Source organism: Chiloscyllium punctatum, chromosome 29 (assembly GCF_047496795.1).
Source record: "Chiloscyllium punctatum isolate Juve2018m chromosome 29, sChiPun1.3, whole genome shotgun sequence".
Lineage (NCBI taxonomy): Eukaryota > Metazoa > Chordata > Chondrichthyes > Orectolobiformes > Hemiscylliidae > Chiloscyllium > Chiloscyllium punctatum.
In genome coordinates, this window is record NC_092767.1 from 63,572,350 (window position 1) to 63,587,379 (window position 15,030).

The 15,030-nt window shown below is 40.6% G+C and overlaps 1 protein-coding gene across 12 annotated transcripts in view; it reads right to left on the reverse strand.

Annotated features, from left to right (window-relative positions):
* Nucleotides 1–2,162: 2,162 nt before the first annotated feature.
* Nucleotides 2,163–15,030, reverse strand: part of LOC140454477 (ryanodine receptor 1-like) — a 400,334-nt gene continuing 387,466 nt past the window's right edge. For all 12 annotated transcript variants that reach the window (XM_072549257.1, XM_072549253.1, XM_072549254.1 and 9 more), the window contains 8 exons: nucleotides 14,497–14,557; nucleotides 13,993–14,139; nucleotides 13,718–13,852; nucleotides 11,621–11,777; nucleotides 9,590–9,654; nucleotides 7,674–7,774; nucleotides 6,526–6,577; nucleotides 2,163–3,871 (listed from right to left, as the gene is read on the reverse strand). In XM_072549257.1, the coding sequence (XP_072405358.1) occupies nucleotides 3,776–3,871; nucleotides 6,526–6,577; nucleotides 7,674–7,774; nucleotides 9,590–9,654; nucleotides 11,621–11,777; nucleotides 13,718–13,852; nucleotides 13,993–14,139; nucleotides 14,497–14,557 (814 nt within the window). In that variant the 3' untranslated portion in view covers nucleotides 2,163–3,775. The remainder of the gene's footprint in view (nucleotides 3,872–6,525; nucleotides 6,578–7,673; nucleotides 7,775–9,589; nucleotides 9,655–11,620; nucleotides 11,778–13,717; nucleotides 13,853–13,992; nucleotides 14,140–14,496; nucleotides 14,558–15,030) is intronic.

Sequence of the window (15,030 nt, forward strand, 5' to 3'; positions counted from 1 at the left end):
GCATCTTTTAGATAGTACACACTGCTGCTACTGAAGCATCAGTGGTAGAGGGATGTGGATGTGTAGAATACAGTGCAAATCTTTGTATTGTCCTACAGTATAAATGAGATTTTTAAACACTTGTCAAAAACACTCTGCAAGTAGCATTAATGCAGATAAGTCATAAATCTACATTTCCCCATTGTTCAACTCATTTCTTTAATTGTAAAGTTAGAAAAAGAACAAAATGGATTAGTATAAGGTTCGGGTCTGCTCCACATTCTCATGTGGGCAGTGCCTCAGGATTGAGGGGGCATGTTCCCACTCTGGTTTGGCGATGGTTGATAATCCAATGTGTAATCTACAGATTCTGCCAATTCTGAAGCAGGGTTGTGCTTAAAGTGCTGGGTAAATGGGCTGTTTGAAAGTTTCTGCACGGCCTTCACCTCTTCCCAATGAAAGCTCTTTGTGCATTGGGTGTGTCCTGGATATTCACCTTGGTTGAGGCCATTCAGCCCCTTAGGCCTGCTCTAAGACATGATGAGATCACAGCCGATCTAAGTGTGGCAGTTTTTAAACTGTGTCCCTAGTTCTGGACTCTCTCAGTGCCTTGGCTTCAGTGTTGCAGGGAGCTGGCTTGGTGGTCAGAATTTAATGCAGAGGCAGTGATTCCACCCACTGACTGAAAAGTCACGGGCAATCTTTTCTGGCCTTGGGAGTCATGACTGGATTTTAATGGTAATTATTTGCCTGAATACATGGCTTCCACCTCATTTAAAGCAAGGAATCCTACTTCTGTGAATCTGAGTATCAGCAGCTCTTCAGTCCCAGCAGGGTTAAGCCTGTCTCCATCAGGGTGTATTACCTAATGTGGCAATGCTCATGTTATCTCGAATAACATAGGAAACTGGAATTGAATCCTGAGCTATTGAGGAATCCAACAGGCATTGATTGCAACTAACGTATGTACAAATACCACATTCCTCAGGCATATATTTGTCTGGGCTATTGTCGAACTATTAATCTACAATAGAGAAGTATGTTTCCACTAGAGTGTTGTGCTTCAAGTGCTCTGTGTAAGATGAGCAATGAGATCATTATACCCTCAGGCCATATGCTATGATGTCATGAGCAGGTCTCTTAAAAGCATACTGACTGTGACACAACAGACCGTGCCATGGTGAGGGGATGGTCAAGAGACCAGGGATAGCTCTTCAAGTCATGACAGGCGAAACAGTGTAGAACTCTGCTCAGGTTGCTTGGATATACCTCATAGCATGGTGCAGCCACCCCAGACTTCAGCTGGAACCAGTGACAGCAGGAAGGGACCTCAAGGTGACAATTTAAGATCCCAGTTGGCCCACAGCTGTCCTAGTCTGCCACTGGAGTCCCATGTCAATCAGGGGATCTCATACAACCTCCACCACCCCCCACTGCCAGTCTGCTCCTGAGATGGTAGCAGACCTCCTGCTTCTTTTGATTCATGGGATTTTGGGCATTGTTACCAAGTCTATAATTTGCTGCCCATTCCTAGTCTCTCAAGAAAGTGGTGGCGAGTCACCTTCTTGAACTCCTGCACTCTGTGTGTGTGTGTGTGTGTGTGTGTGGTGAAAGGGCTCCCACACTGTTATTAGGTATAGAGTCCAAGGATTTTGTCCATGTGGTGATAAAGGAATGGTGACGTATGTTCAAGTTAAGATTGTGGGGGATTTGAAAGTGAACCTGGAAATGGTGGTGCAGTCCATGAATTTGCAAGAAGCTGTCAGTGAGAGGTTGTATCCCATTGAAGAAGTTCACCCTGGCAGTCTATCCAGGACTGAGCAGGTATAAAGTTGCAAATAGATCATGTAATTATAATGTAGAAAACAAGTTTGCAGAATGTAACCAATTTATCTAACCAGCTTGTAACACTGCTTTGAGGTGCAGGTCTGCTTCACAAGAGCCTCTCATTCCTCCAAAGTTCTCAGTACAATGTAAAACAAAATTGCCTGACATGAATTACACATCTCTGCTCAATTAAAGCTCTTTCTAAATCATGAGGCATATTTACTGCCCTGGTTATTTTCCTTCTGAAACAACTGAACAAGGATGAGCAAACTAGTTTTATCTGTGCATGCTGGGATGGGAACGGAGTTGGCTTCCTCAGAGCTAAAGCTTTAATGAGTGATAATGAGCACAGACAGTTTAAGCAAGTTGGATTTTATTTGCCAACTTAGGTGCATTCACATAATTCAACCTACATTATTTTCATGTTTCTCAAACAGAACTGGGTGAAGAACTGGACATGGATAATGTACACAAAAGGCCACAGATGGATAGTGCAGCCTTATTTGTGAAGTGCATTAATATCAATTAATCGCAATTGAGCTTTTCTATAATTCATCATTTCCAGCATATAAACACTTCCTTTTTTAACAAAAATAAACTTTAGAATGGGTTTAGTTGAACAGGTTGTTTGAGGAATGTCCTCATCTGCTGTTCCTCAATAGCTTTAACCTTTCGAGGGGAACAGTAAAGAGATTCACAGATGTTTAATGTGAAGTAAACACATCACTTGGGGAAAAAAAAAGTCTGTATCCTGATCCTTGAAGAAAGTCAGTTTGAGAGAAAACTGTAAACCAGAGGCTGGGTTTTGAAGTGCTATAGTTATCATCCCTTTTGAAGCAATCAGGACAAAGGAACCTTTGCAGCTGCTTTTGAAAGGTGTACTAAGAAAGCTTTAACCATACCGACCCCAGATTCAGAATGCTGGGAGCAGGCTGCTTAAGAACTCTCACGCCCTTCTCATACACAAGATGAAACTGTCACAATAAATTACATTAAACAGAACATAAACTCAGAAGATTAGCAAACACAAATAGCAAATTAAATAAATACTTGATACCTTAAAGATACCTTCACAAGGTAAATTAATTAGAATAATCATTTCAACTTTTGTTTCAGGGATCCAATGCAATACTTAAAATTAGAGCATACATTTTCAAAACGTATTAAAAAAATACATTCCAGCCTTCATGAGGGTGAACCTTTGCTACAAGTTTTGGTATTTGTCACTGTTTTTGCAATCAGTTATAAACAAATGTATAGGGTGTGATGGAAAACATGTCCAGATGGGAACTTTTAGGTAGAGGAGGTGAAGATATCTCATTGTTCCAACTACTTTTCAGAAAACATTTCATGCCCTACTTAGCATGTCTTTTGATGACAGTAATTAGATTTTGGGAACTCCACCAAAAATCATTATGATTAATAATATTGCAAGCACAAAACAACTGCTCGAAATTTAATAGCTATTTCAGTGGTCAGTACTGAAGTAACAGTTGAAAGTTGGAGGCAGCTATTATGGCTCTGACTAGGCTACTAAAATTTGCAGAAGAAAAGATAAAAAGGCCTTCGTTCAATATAACTTATTACAGGATAAGGCTAAGGCACTTATTTTCAACCTTTCTTCCCATTCACAAAAATGTTAGACAAAATATTTATCCAGGCTTTTCATTGTGTGCTGAAGTACAAATCTATATCAAGGCTCATTTAACTGGTTCAAGTGTGCAAAAGCAGCAATGTCCAGTTTTCATACGCAATCAAGACCGGTCCAGGTACTTTGTTTAAAAAAAAAACACTGTCTATGTAATAAAATTCACTTCAGGTATTTGTCCTTTTTTTTAAACAAACATTTGTTTCACAGCAAGAAGCAGTGACACACAATTCACAAACTTTAGCAAGGAACCAGGTAAAATTCAAAGGTCATTACAAGTGCAATATTCTGACAGTCACTGTGTTCGTTCCAGAGACCCCTTTATCCCAGCTGATCTTCATACTGCTTCCGGAAACAGTCACCAGCCGGGAAGAAATCCCAGCACCGTTCCTGGTACATTTTCCAAACGTAGGATTCCTGCAAGAACAGGGATGAAGGCTACATTAGCTTTCTGCTTACTCTCAAGACATGTGGAGAGATTTTTGTGTGAACATTACCAATGGGCGGGAAGTGTGAAGATGAAGCCACTGCACTCCTGGAGCAAATGGTCCACTTTCACAGACATGTCGGAACTGTATTAATCAAACAACTGCTATACACCTTTGGAGTGTATAGGGAAACCAGTGGATTCCAGCTGATGCAGGCAAGCTAAGAGGTAAATGGGGAAACAATCCTGTAGGTTGACCATCGAGGAGCAGGAATGAGTGCAGTCTTTTTTATAGCTAGGAGCATACACTATGCTCACCGATAGCTCAAACCTTCACCAAGTTACTACGAATGTTCTAAAGAAGAGTCATACTAGACTCAAAATACTAACTGTTCCTGTTTCCACAGATGTTGCCAGAACCTGATGAGTCTCTCCAGCTGTGGGAGAATTGCTAGATTTGTGGCAGCCATTTTGTCACATATTAAAAGCCTGGAAACCATTTTGAATCTCACCTTAGTGCTTGCTTGCTGAAAGTCTGTGTTTTCCCATGCCCAGCTAAGATGGTTTGCCTTGCAGCTGTATCGGTACCTGATAAACAAATTCTTTCCTTGTAGGGGCTATTCTTCTCTTTGCAAGGACCTCGTGTATACTAACACTTGCTTATCAGCTAATAACCGACACTGTCCAGACATTATGTGACTGAAGCTAATGACTGGGCAATGTGCTTAGCTTGATCATTATCCTGCAATTAACAGTTGCTAATTGCTAAATGATTGTAACCTGCATAATCATTCAACTCTTTAAATCTCTTTGGAGTGACTGGTGATCATTCGGTCGACTTGTCTCTCCCCAGGTGCTCATGAATAAACCAGTCAATACTCAAGGCTTGCGTGTGGTGGGTTACTTCGAAATTAGACGGTTACAAGTGAGTCACCCACTGCATAATTTATCACCATCCCCAACACCAGCGTTCTGCGGTTGTTGGTGATGTGAATGTTTGGTTCAGAAACCATTGGACCTCTGGAAAGCATCAAGCTGCTTTGTTCAAATGTGTATCGGGGTGGGGTGGGGGGTGGTTTGTAATTGAGAGAGTTTTAATTCGTAGAGTTACATACCAATGGTTCATAAGTATTCATCTGTAGTTAGAATCTATTTTTTTGAATAGATAGTGATGTTTATCAAATCCAGAAACCCACTCCATGCTTCTTGTCATCCTGTCTAAACGACAGGTATATTAGGGAACTTTTATGATGACTCTGGGAATAGTGAGGTCTAAGTTTCAGCGCATTCTTTCAGTGAAACATAACATCATCTTTATTGTGCGCAGCCTGTTTTATTCTGTCGTCAGATCCTTTCAAGCTCCTACCTGGTTGTATACAAATGTACCTTGAAAGGACTGCTGGTTGTGTGTGGCCCATCAATACCAAGCAACACTTCAGATAGCTGCATGGTCATGTCCTGATGCAGCTCAGAGGGAGCACCAACTTGTGGTTCTTTGAATTAACTTCAGTCTTTGACTGCCTTTCTTTTGTTTTCGCAAGCAAAACTAGACAGAACGTTCAAGATACAGTCTGATACAGGGCGTTTAGTAGTATGGGTAATCTATCCTCTAAATTTTATTGCTTCGTCTTTGTAATATAACTGGAACATTGACTGAATGTGTGAAGTATTCAGTCAACTAAAGATGCTTGCCTATTTATGGAGAATGGATGGCTTACAGCATCTTTCTCTGTGCTGTTTCTTCTGGTCCATTTTGAATGTAGGCACCACCTTCCTGCCTATCCCCTCCAACAATCTAATTATTAATCCGCCTGCTTTTGAATCCACTATTCTTCCTACTTTAGGTTCATCTGCAAATGTGACCGCTCAGCATTGTGTTTCTGAGTTCAATGGTACGCGTAGGAATCAAAACACCTCACTTGTCACGATGAGAATGGAATCTCAATCGTACCACCTCCTCTAACTTTAAGATCCTCATTTCAAAGTGACTGACATTTTTTTTCTATTTAAGAATTGAGTTCTCACTTTGATATTATTTACATTCTTGGTTTTCAACTATGGGATAACTGGGTGAAAGAGAAATCCAGAGAAAGTTGGGAATGTGTAATCTGATGCCAAAGGAAGTATATGAGGCAAATAATGACCCATTTAATGTGAAATCGGATAAACAGACACAAAAAAGGCTAGAAAGAATTTTAAAAATATTCTTTCACGGGATGTGGCAGTCACTGGCAAGACCAACATTTGTCGCACATCCCCAATTGCCCTTGGATTGAGTGGCTTGGGAGGCCATTTCAAAGGGTTCCTGGTCAGCCATGTGATGGAGAGAAAGTTGCAGCCTCTAGCATCAATCTACCCATGGCTCTGGACAACAATGTGGATGGAAACGTGTATGCTGCCACAGCAACTCTGATTCCTTGGGTGTGCTAACGGCTAGATGGCTGGTCTTATCAGATTGATGACAACAGGGTGGGGTTTGACCTCCAGTCCAGCCGGGGTGGATTCAGGACCCGCCTTCAGAAGGAGAACTCAAGAAGGTGAACCTCCTGAGTCAATGAAGAAATTTCAGAATGTTTTCAGTGAGGGGGCTAAAGTCATCCTGGTGTAAGTATTTCATATAGTCAAGATGAGGAAAACCACATACCTGTCCCGTGTGCTCAGTTTCATCTTTATTAATCAGGTACATCAGGAAGAACCTGAAAGAGATTACAAGTACGACAAATGATCAGAAGGTGAGTCAGGCTGTAACAAACAGGCAGAATACACATAAGATCATGGAACTGGGGTAGAAAACTCAGACTTGGGGAACAGCAATTGGAAGCTGCTACCTGAAGGGTACACTTTACAGTTAGGTTCTGTGCCTTTTAAAGTGATTGTAATTGGCTCGATTGCTCTTTCCACTACTTCAGGGGTCTATAGGAAGGGGATAGAGGCAAGAATAAATGCGAGGGAGTTTGAACAGAAAACAGGAGGACTTTGTTTACTTGGAAGCGTGTGAGACTTTGGAATGCACTGCTGGGGACATAACTGAGATAGAAATTATGGGCTGAACGTTATAGGATGGTGTAAGCAAATGACTGTAAGAGGAGGCTGCCCTGGATTGATGTTGCCCTCCATGCTGCCATAACAAGCTGAGGGGTGAATCTTTGCCGGTCAGTGTCAGACTTATTGCTGGGACTACAAGCATCTCCACCAAGATGGTAACAAGGATTCTGGATATAGCAAAGTCAAGTGTTTTTGAAAAGAGAGGGATAGCGAACTTGAGGGAGGGGTGTGATAAGGTGGTCAGGAGTTGCTGTAGTAATATTTCCTTCTTTCCTGCTCTTTCACCAACTTAGGGGAAAAATAATATCAGCCTTCCTATTCTTGCCTGGTTTCCACAGCTCAGTGTGTTGCGGCAGTAAAGGCAGTGTGACCATATATTGGACAATAATTGGCCTCTTTAATGGTCTCAATAAGGGTGAAGCTGATTGAGCTACAGGGCACCTTACCCCTTTACTACTGACTCCGATTTTACCTGCATTCATGTCCAGAAACAAGGATGGGTAGAGGCTAAAATCCAAATCCATGACATTTTTTTAAGAATAGTTAATTGAAGGAACACAGAACAAAAGGAGTTGAAAATGCAATCAGCAAATGAAAGAGTACAAACAACTGAGATCAGAATAAACAACATAGACTTGAGATAAATAATCTTTCACTGTTTATCGGATTTTATGGTGCATTGCATGAAATTATTTTTAACATTACATCTCAAGCCGACCAGAGATATATGCAAAGCTGATCGCTTACATGTAATTTGCTAAATTGTGCTCCTCCAAAGTGTGCGTTTCAAACCCGTGTGGCGTTGTATCAAAGTAGTCACTGCCAATTCCACAAATGAAGCATTTGGTCTGTTAGGTCAAACAGAGGCAAAGAAGTGACTATCAAAAGGGCAGCACAGCACATCAGGTAGGTGTCATTTTTACAGAACAATCACACTCAGGGTGCTTAAAATATTCACTCATAGATATCCATTTCATATGTTCTGATGGTTGGGATTAATGGGAGGTCGAAAATGAATGGATGAAGGGACGCCTACAGGCTCAGATAACATAGACGTTTTGCAAGATTCCCCTGTTGGTGCACAAGTGGCAGGATAACCAGGCCTGTATGTTATAAGCTTAATACCATAGTCCCAATTCATGCTTCCAACTAGCATGGCTTTAACACAGGCAGAATTATTTACCTCTCCCCGTAAATGAGCTAAGGAACTGTAAGAATCTTGTCACAGCTGATTGTGGATATTTCCTGTCTCGGGTCTTTTTAAGTGCATTTTGGCAAATGAGGCAGGTATGTTCATGTCTTTGTTTGGCTAGTTTTGATTTCCCCTGAAAACAGATTGCCAGAGACTACTGCTTGAAGGGATGAGAGTTCACATCAAGCACGGCTGACATGTAGACTTTTCTTAGTGACTGCCACAGACTCACTAGAAAGATTTGCAGGTTGAAAATCAACCTATTTGGCTGAGTTAGGAATGCACTTTCCTGGGCCATCTGGCTCAGAGGCAGGGACATTACCCATTGTTCCACAAGGTCTCCACAACTATGAAAAACTATCCCATTGAAAGGAAGAGTTTTTTAAAATAAAAATGAGATTACATATTTCAAAGACCAACTCATTCAGCAGGAAGGATTTCATGTTCTTTCCCAACAGGGATAGAGCTCAGAAGCATGGATTCCAATTCATGAGTAAAGCTGTAATGGGCTGAGGGTCCTGTCTGGAGAAGGTGTGAAAATGCAGAACATAATTCAATAATAATCAAGGAGTGACATTAAAACATCTTCTGTGCTATTTCCAGTAAATTACACTGTATGGAAGGCTGTGCTGAAGACTGGTCCATTACATTGGCCAACAGTGTAGGACTTCATCTTCGAATACCTTCAGTGATTAAATTTGTTTGTCCCTTGTTGTAGCAAAGTTGCATTTACTGGATCAAGGACATTTTGCTGCGTTTGTTTGCAGCATCCTGTTCCTAGGTTACAGCAAGCTGCTGTGCATGATCTCGCTGATGAAGATGATTAATAGGAGCCCGGAACAAAACAACTGCATTTTTGTTTCAACTTCTTGTAACCAGATTTTTAAAAGAAATGTCAACTCAATAAAAACATCTGACTTCATTGTTTCCTTTGCTCTTTCTTCACTACAACTCATTATTTTGTGAAGGCTGTTTTCTTCCAAGCTTTTGAAATCTTGGGGATTAATTTGCAATTTACCACCAGACTCTAAGGCTAGAATTGCGAGTCGGGTGTCATTACTCTCTGTCACTCTGCTGGACCTGAAGCACTAGTTTGCTATGACTGCAGTGTTGCCAAAGCTTATTGTCTTAGTCACATCAGGGCAAAGACAAAAGCGGCAAGACAAATCTTTGTGTCAATTTTCAGACTCTGCATTAGCTAACGACATGGTCATTTGATAATAGAACCAGTTTCCCTTCTGAAGAAAAGACATCTCTTCTCCCCCCACTCCTCCTAACTGCGTTGCAAACAGAAAACGATTGTGAATAGCACCTTCTGAAGAACTCCATAAATAATAAACTTTGCCACTGGGCTGCTATCCTACGTGATCTAACTTGCTGTCTGCTCCCTCTCCTATTCTATTTCTTGTTTGACACATGGTTTCGTTAATATGTGGGTGTCTAGAAAGAAGCTGCTTTATCCTATTCCTACCTCCATGTCCTCTTTCACTTGCTCCTGCTGATCTCTCAGCTCACCAAAAGCGTCAATAATCAAACCTGAAGGAGGAAACAATATCAAACTGTTAGTCCTTCACACGTACAAAGCTCTATTTAGCATTCAGAGATAAAACACTTCACCAAAAACCTATTTTTCTTTTCTCTGGAATGAAACAGCTTTTCATTTATAAGATATTTACTGCATTTATATGTTTTTTCTAAAATTCTAGTAACACAACATAACACATACATTAACATATATATATTGTGGTGGGAAGCAAGCTGGTGTTTATATCCTTCCCTCCTATCAAGGTGCTGCATTCCCAGTTACTGCACTGGTCTACTGGATATTTTCACATAAGCACGGAATGAAAATAAAACAAGAACCAGACTGTGCAGTGAAGACCAGTACTTGGAAGCAGGGAGTAATGCAGTGTGCTGATAGACAGGCACAGAGAAGCAAATAGAAAATTAAAGAGAATTGTATGGAGTTTTTGTTGAGATTCTCCAGGTTTGAGGAACAGCACAATTCCAGTGGAATATCTACTGTAGTGAAGGCATAGAGGTTGGCAGACCTCCATGGAAATTCTGCCCTAAAAAAAAATCACACAATGTGCATGTACTCTTCAAAAAGACAGTATCTGCACGGTCCAAATAAAGTGCTGGTCTTCAGAAAGGCATTAAACTCTCTCACTGATGGATGCTAATTACAATCGCTAAAATGAAAGTTGCTGTTGAAGTTTTTCATCCTGCACTCGTCAGGACACACACAAGAATTCCAAAGTTCAACAACTGCCTGGGGTATTCTCCATACAAATTAGACTTGGCTTACTAACTAATCGTCATCCTTTTCTCATGCATCATACTTTATTGCTCTCTTTGAAATTTGGCATTCCTGGATCAGCACTGATGTGCACAAGAGAAGAAATTGTTTTCCTTTTGGTGTATGTTGGGTGAAACCTTGGAACATTAATGAAACAACTGGATGTTGATGTTTCTTCCTGGGATTTATTAAGATGAGTAAAATGGCCTTAGTCATTCATAATTATCTGGTGGTCTTGCTCTCCAAATCACATTGAAACACAAGTATTATGACTTCAGAAATGAGGAACCTATAGAAGGGAGGATTAACCTGATCAGTTGCTTTACACCAGATATTTCTTTAATTTGTTTTGAACATATGCATTCCAAAAGTTAAATAACCCTAGAAGATGTAATCACCAAGATGTCTCTGACACGAGCACATCAGCAGAAATTCATCTTGGCTGGGGTCAGATGTGGTGCAAAGGGTCTCGAATGTTACCAGGGACAGCAGTTTTGAGAAGGCATGAGGGGGATAGAGGATAAACTGGAGAAAGGTGTGACTTCATGGCTGGAGCTCTGGGGAACTTGGAAGGCTGGCTGGCTTGCGGACTGGAAAAAAGGAGGGCAGCAGCAAGGCAGCTGATTAGACAGTTTCCATCTTTATGACAAAGAAGTCCATGCACTTGTTTTCGGAAGTCAGGATTGAGGAGACAGGAGAGGACTCGGTTAAGATGACAGTTTCAATGGAGAAAATGAGCTAGAAGTGTTGAAGAACTGATTGAAGCTGGGATTGACATCATTGTTAGACATGCTATTCCCTAGAGCTACAGGATAACTTCAGAATCAGTCTTTATGTAAAGTTTGGTAGAAGATTTGTAGTTCGGGTGCTCGTTGTTGTGGTTCTGTTCGCCGAGCTGGGAATTTGTCTTGTAAACGTTTCGTCCCCTGTCTAGGTGACATCCTCAGTGCTTGGGAGCCTCCTGTGAAGCGCTTCTGTTCTGTTTCCTCTGACTTTATACTATATTTATACTACAAATGCCAGAGGAAACAGCACAGAAGCTCCTCACAGGAGGCTCCCAAGCACTGAGGATGTCACCTAGACAGGGGATGAAACGTTTGCAAGACAAATTCCCAGCTCGGCGAACAGAACCACAACAGTCTTTACTTAATCCGAGATTACATGTTGCCAGTGATTCATCTTGTAGTAAGCCTTGGGTCATACCTTGGATGATAGCCAGGAGGATAACAATGACGAAGAAGAAGAAGGTAATGTCAAAGACAACACGGTAGAGCTCATACTCATCCCCTGCTGGGTCTTCAATCTCATCACCAATACCACCACCCGCTCGTACACCTACGTACATGTGGAAGAGGTAGCACTGTATAATGGAGAGATGGATAGAGGTTAGAACAACAGAACTCTTCAACTTAGAAACACTATCAGTTTCACTGAGGGGCAGGTTTGGAAAATTTTAAATCATCTCACTTTTGAACAGATCTGTCAGAATGAGGTCAGTGTCACATGGATTGAAATATCACCTTACCCGATGATTCTGTCATCACTTGTTAAAGTACTTCCAAAATCACACTTGTTTTCAATAACAGTGACAAAGCATGGATGACACATAAATAATACTTGTTACACAAACACTTTGGTTCCAACGCTTTTAAAGGGAGCAAAGACGAAGCAGTCCGCTTCGAAACAAATTACCAGAAAATCACCAGATGCAACAAAAGGTTCATCAAACCAATTCCTGGAGTGGACAGAAGGAAGAAATAGACTGGGCATTTATTGCACAGTCACTATATCAGCCTGGGCTGAAGCAAATCATGCCAGTTGCAACTTTAAATCTGGCTATAAAATGAAAATCTAAGCTGCTATATATCTGAGACAAAAATATCTATGTCTAGGTGGAAGATACGTGAGTTAAAAAAGACATGATTCAATCTGTTTTATGACCCAATTCGGCGGCAGGTGGGACGTGAAACCAGACCTTTTGGCATCAGCACCACCATGTCATAAGAGCCCCACATAAGTGAGACCAATACCTACTTCTGGAATAGAGTTCACCCCATTTACGCTCGTGATCAACATAGTTAACTGAACATTTTATTGTATTAATCTACTGCAGCTGACTAACAGATCTGATCTGTGGAACAGTGACCAGACACACTAATTCGTCCTTTCAATTCCACATGCACATGAACTGGTTGTGCCACCACTGCCTGTTCTGTTTTCACTTGTGATAAAATATTGTACTGACCACAATATTTCGAGTTACGAAATAGTGCTTCGCACTTCCCAGTAGCTAAGTCAGCATTCAGTAGTAGTAATGTTACTGCTTTAGTCATACAGATATTCAGGTTAAATCATAGACAAAATTGACTTGGAAAAGATGCTTCCATTTGTGGCATGCCCAAAATGGGGACCATTAAGGGAAGACAGTTACTAATAAATCCATTAAGGAATTCAGGAAAAACTTCTTTACTAGGAATGCAGAACTTGGGATCACAAGAAGTTGCTGATGTGAAGAGCATATAACGTCTCTAAGGTGAAGCTCATTAAGTACAGGGAGAAAGGAATAGGAGGATTTGTGAAGAGGGTGACAGGAAAGATGACAGGAAGCTCCTGTGCAGTATGAACACTGGCAGAGACCTGTTTGAGCAAATGGTCTATCTCCAAGCAGGAATTTATATAAGATTTGACACTATTTTTAAGTAAAACAAACCTAATCAACTTCAACTGCCACCTTTTACATCGACAATCATGACCCTCCAACATTTATGTTCCTTGATAACAGCCAACATCTTTGCGTTATTCTCAAATTTTGAACCTTTTTAATCTGTTGCTATGGTTCTTCTTTTGTTCTCCCTCCAATCCCCCACCAAGTATCTGCTGCCCTCAGTTTCATCATGCATCACCAGACTTTCTAGTTTCTCTCTCCTAAGTATATGCTCTAAGAATTGTAGTTGCTTCTTGATGATCATCTGTAAAAGTTCTTGTGGGCCTGCTTTCTTCAAAACTTCCTCAATTGTCATATGTGTTGTCGAACTAAGCCTTGATGTACATTTCAGAAAACATGCCTCTATTGCCTTTAATTTTTATTCTACTGTCTTGCTTACACAGCAATTTTCACATTGTTATAGTTATTTAACCAGATGTACAGTCATCCAATTCCGCTTTCCACAAGCGTGTTCTTATTTCTGACAGGTCTAATGCTTTTGTGAAGGTTTATTTTGCAGGTAACAGGTCTTAATTATTGTTCTCATCAGATGTTATTAGGCTACCTGGATAAGAAGATTGTTTTAGAAAGCTTACTGTCATCATATCATCGCACTTCATATCTGGATCATCTTCATCCTCACTCTTGTTATAAAATTTGCGGAAAAAGTTGAAAGCCACCACTGTGTAGAGGTACACAACAACAGCTAGCAGGCCCACAGTCATCATCAGCTAGAGAGAATGGGAGAGATACAGGTGTAATGCTGTGTCAGGAGAGATCAACATCTTAAGTAAGACACAGAAAACATAAGCTGCTCCTTTTAAGATGCTTAATCTGAAGTTTACATCATGTAAGATTTTATAAACCCCACCTGCTTTCCATTGTGAGTTACAGAAGATAGGATGGTGCGAAGGGTCTTGACACCCATAGCAATGTCCAGAAGATGAGCAGCAAAGAAGAAGCTGTTGTAATGCCCAAGGGCTGACATCACCATGTACCAGCAGAGGTATAGGAAAGACTGATCAAAACAAAACACAAATAATCAGAGTTGCGAACCACAGTAAGAATCAATCATACATTAACTTCACTTCAATAATAGTAACCCTTCAAAATAACCTTTTAAATGAAAAGCATTGAATAAAATGTATTCCCTTCAAAACTTTCCCTCCCCTTTCTTCATCTCTGCATGTACAAATTAGATAGAGGAAGTACAAGATCTGATAGGTAAAGCTCTTACATGACTATTCCAAATCCTGCACGATTAAGTCATGCTTTGGTTTCCAGTCTATATATCCATCAAGGATAAAAGTGAGTTTGATTCAAAATATTTTATGTTTCACTTTACAAATTATAAAGGTGCAGTGTGTCTACTTACGTTATCAGTGAAGATCACCCCAAACTTCCATATTTGGTATTTGATATCTAAGGATGTGATCCTATAACCAAAGGGAAAGAAAGGAAATGTTGGAAATGCACAATTTTCCTGTTATCTGGAAGAAAACATTGGGTTCATGCTTTAGGTGTAAAGCTTTAACGTATTCTCTCATTTTTTTGTTTCAGCATTCACAACTTTCACCTTGGGATTGGATATTACGGTCTTTTTAATCAAAGCTGTACAAAACTAATCTGTACAGTCAGAAAACAGAAACACATAGCACGACATTGCGATCATTTGTTGTAATAGACTCATCATTGTAATATCTGCTGTTGCAATAATGAACAGGTTGATCTGGCAGTTTTGTAGCCAAAATCTATTTGTATGGGTGGAACGTAATGCTTCCTCGAGGCCATCCAAGGAGTCAGAGATCAATTAGCTGGGAAGTATGGGGTGGAGAGCCTATTTGTTCAACAATGCCAATTAACTCAGGAGCAGGCATAATTGAGAACGGCCTTTCCACCCATAACTGCA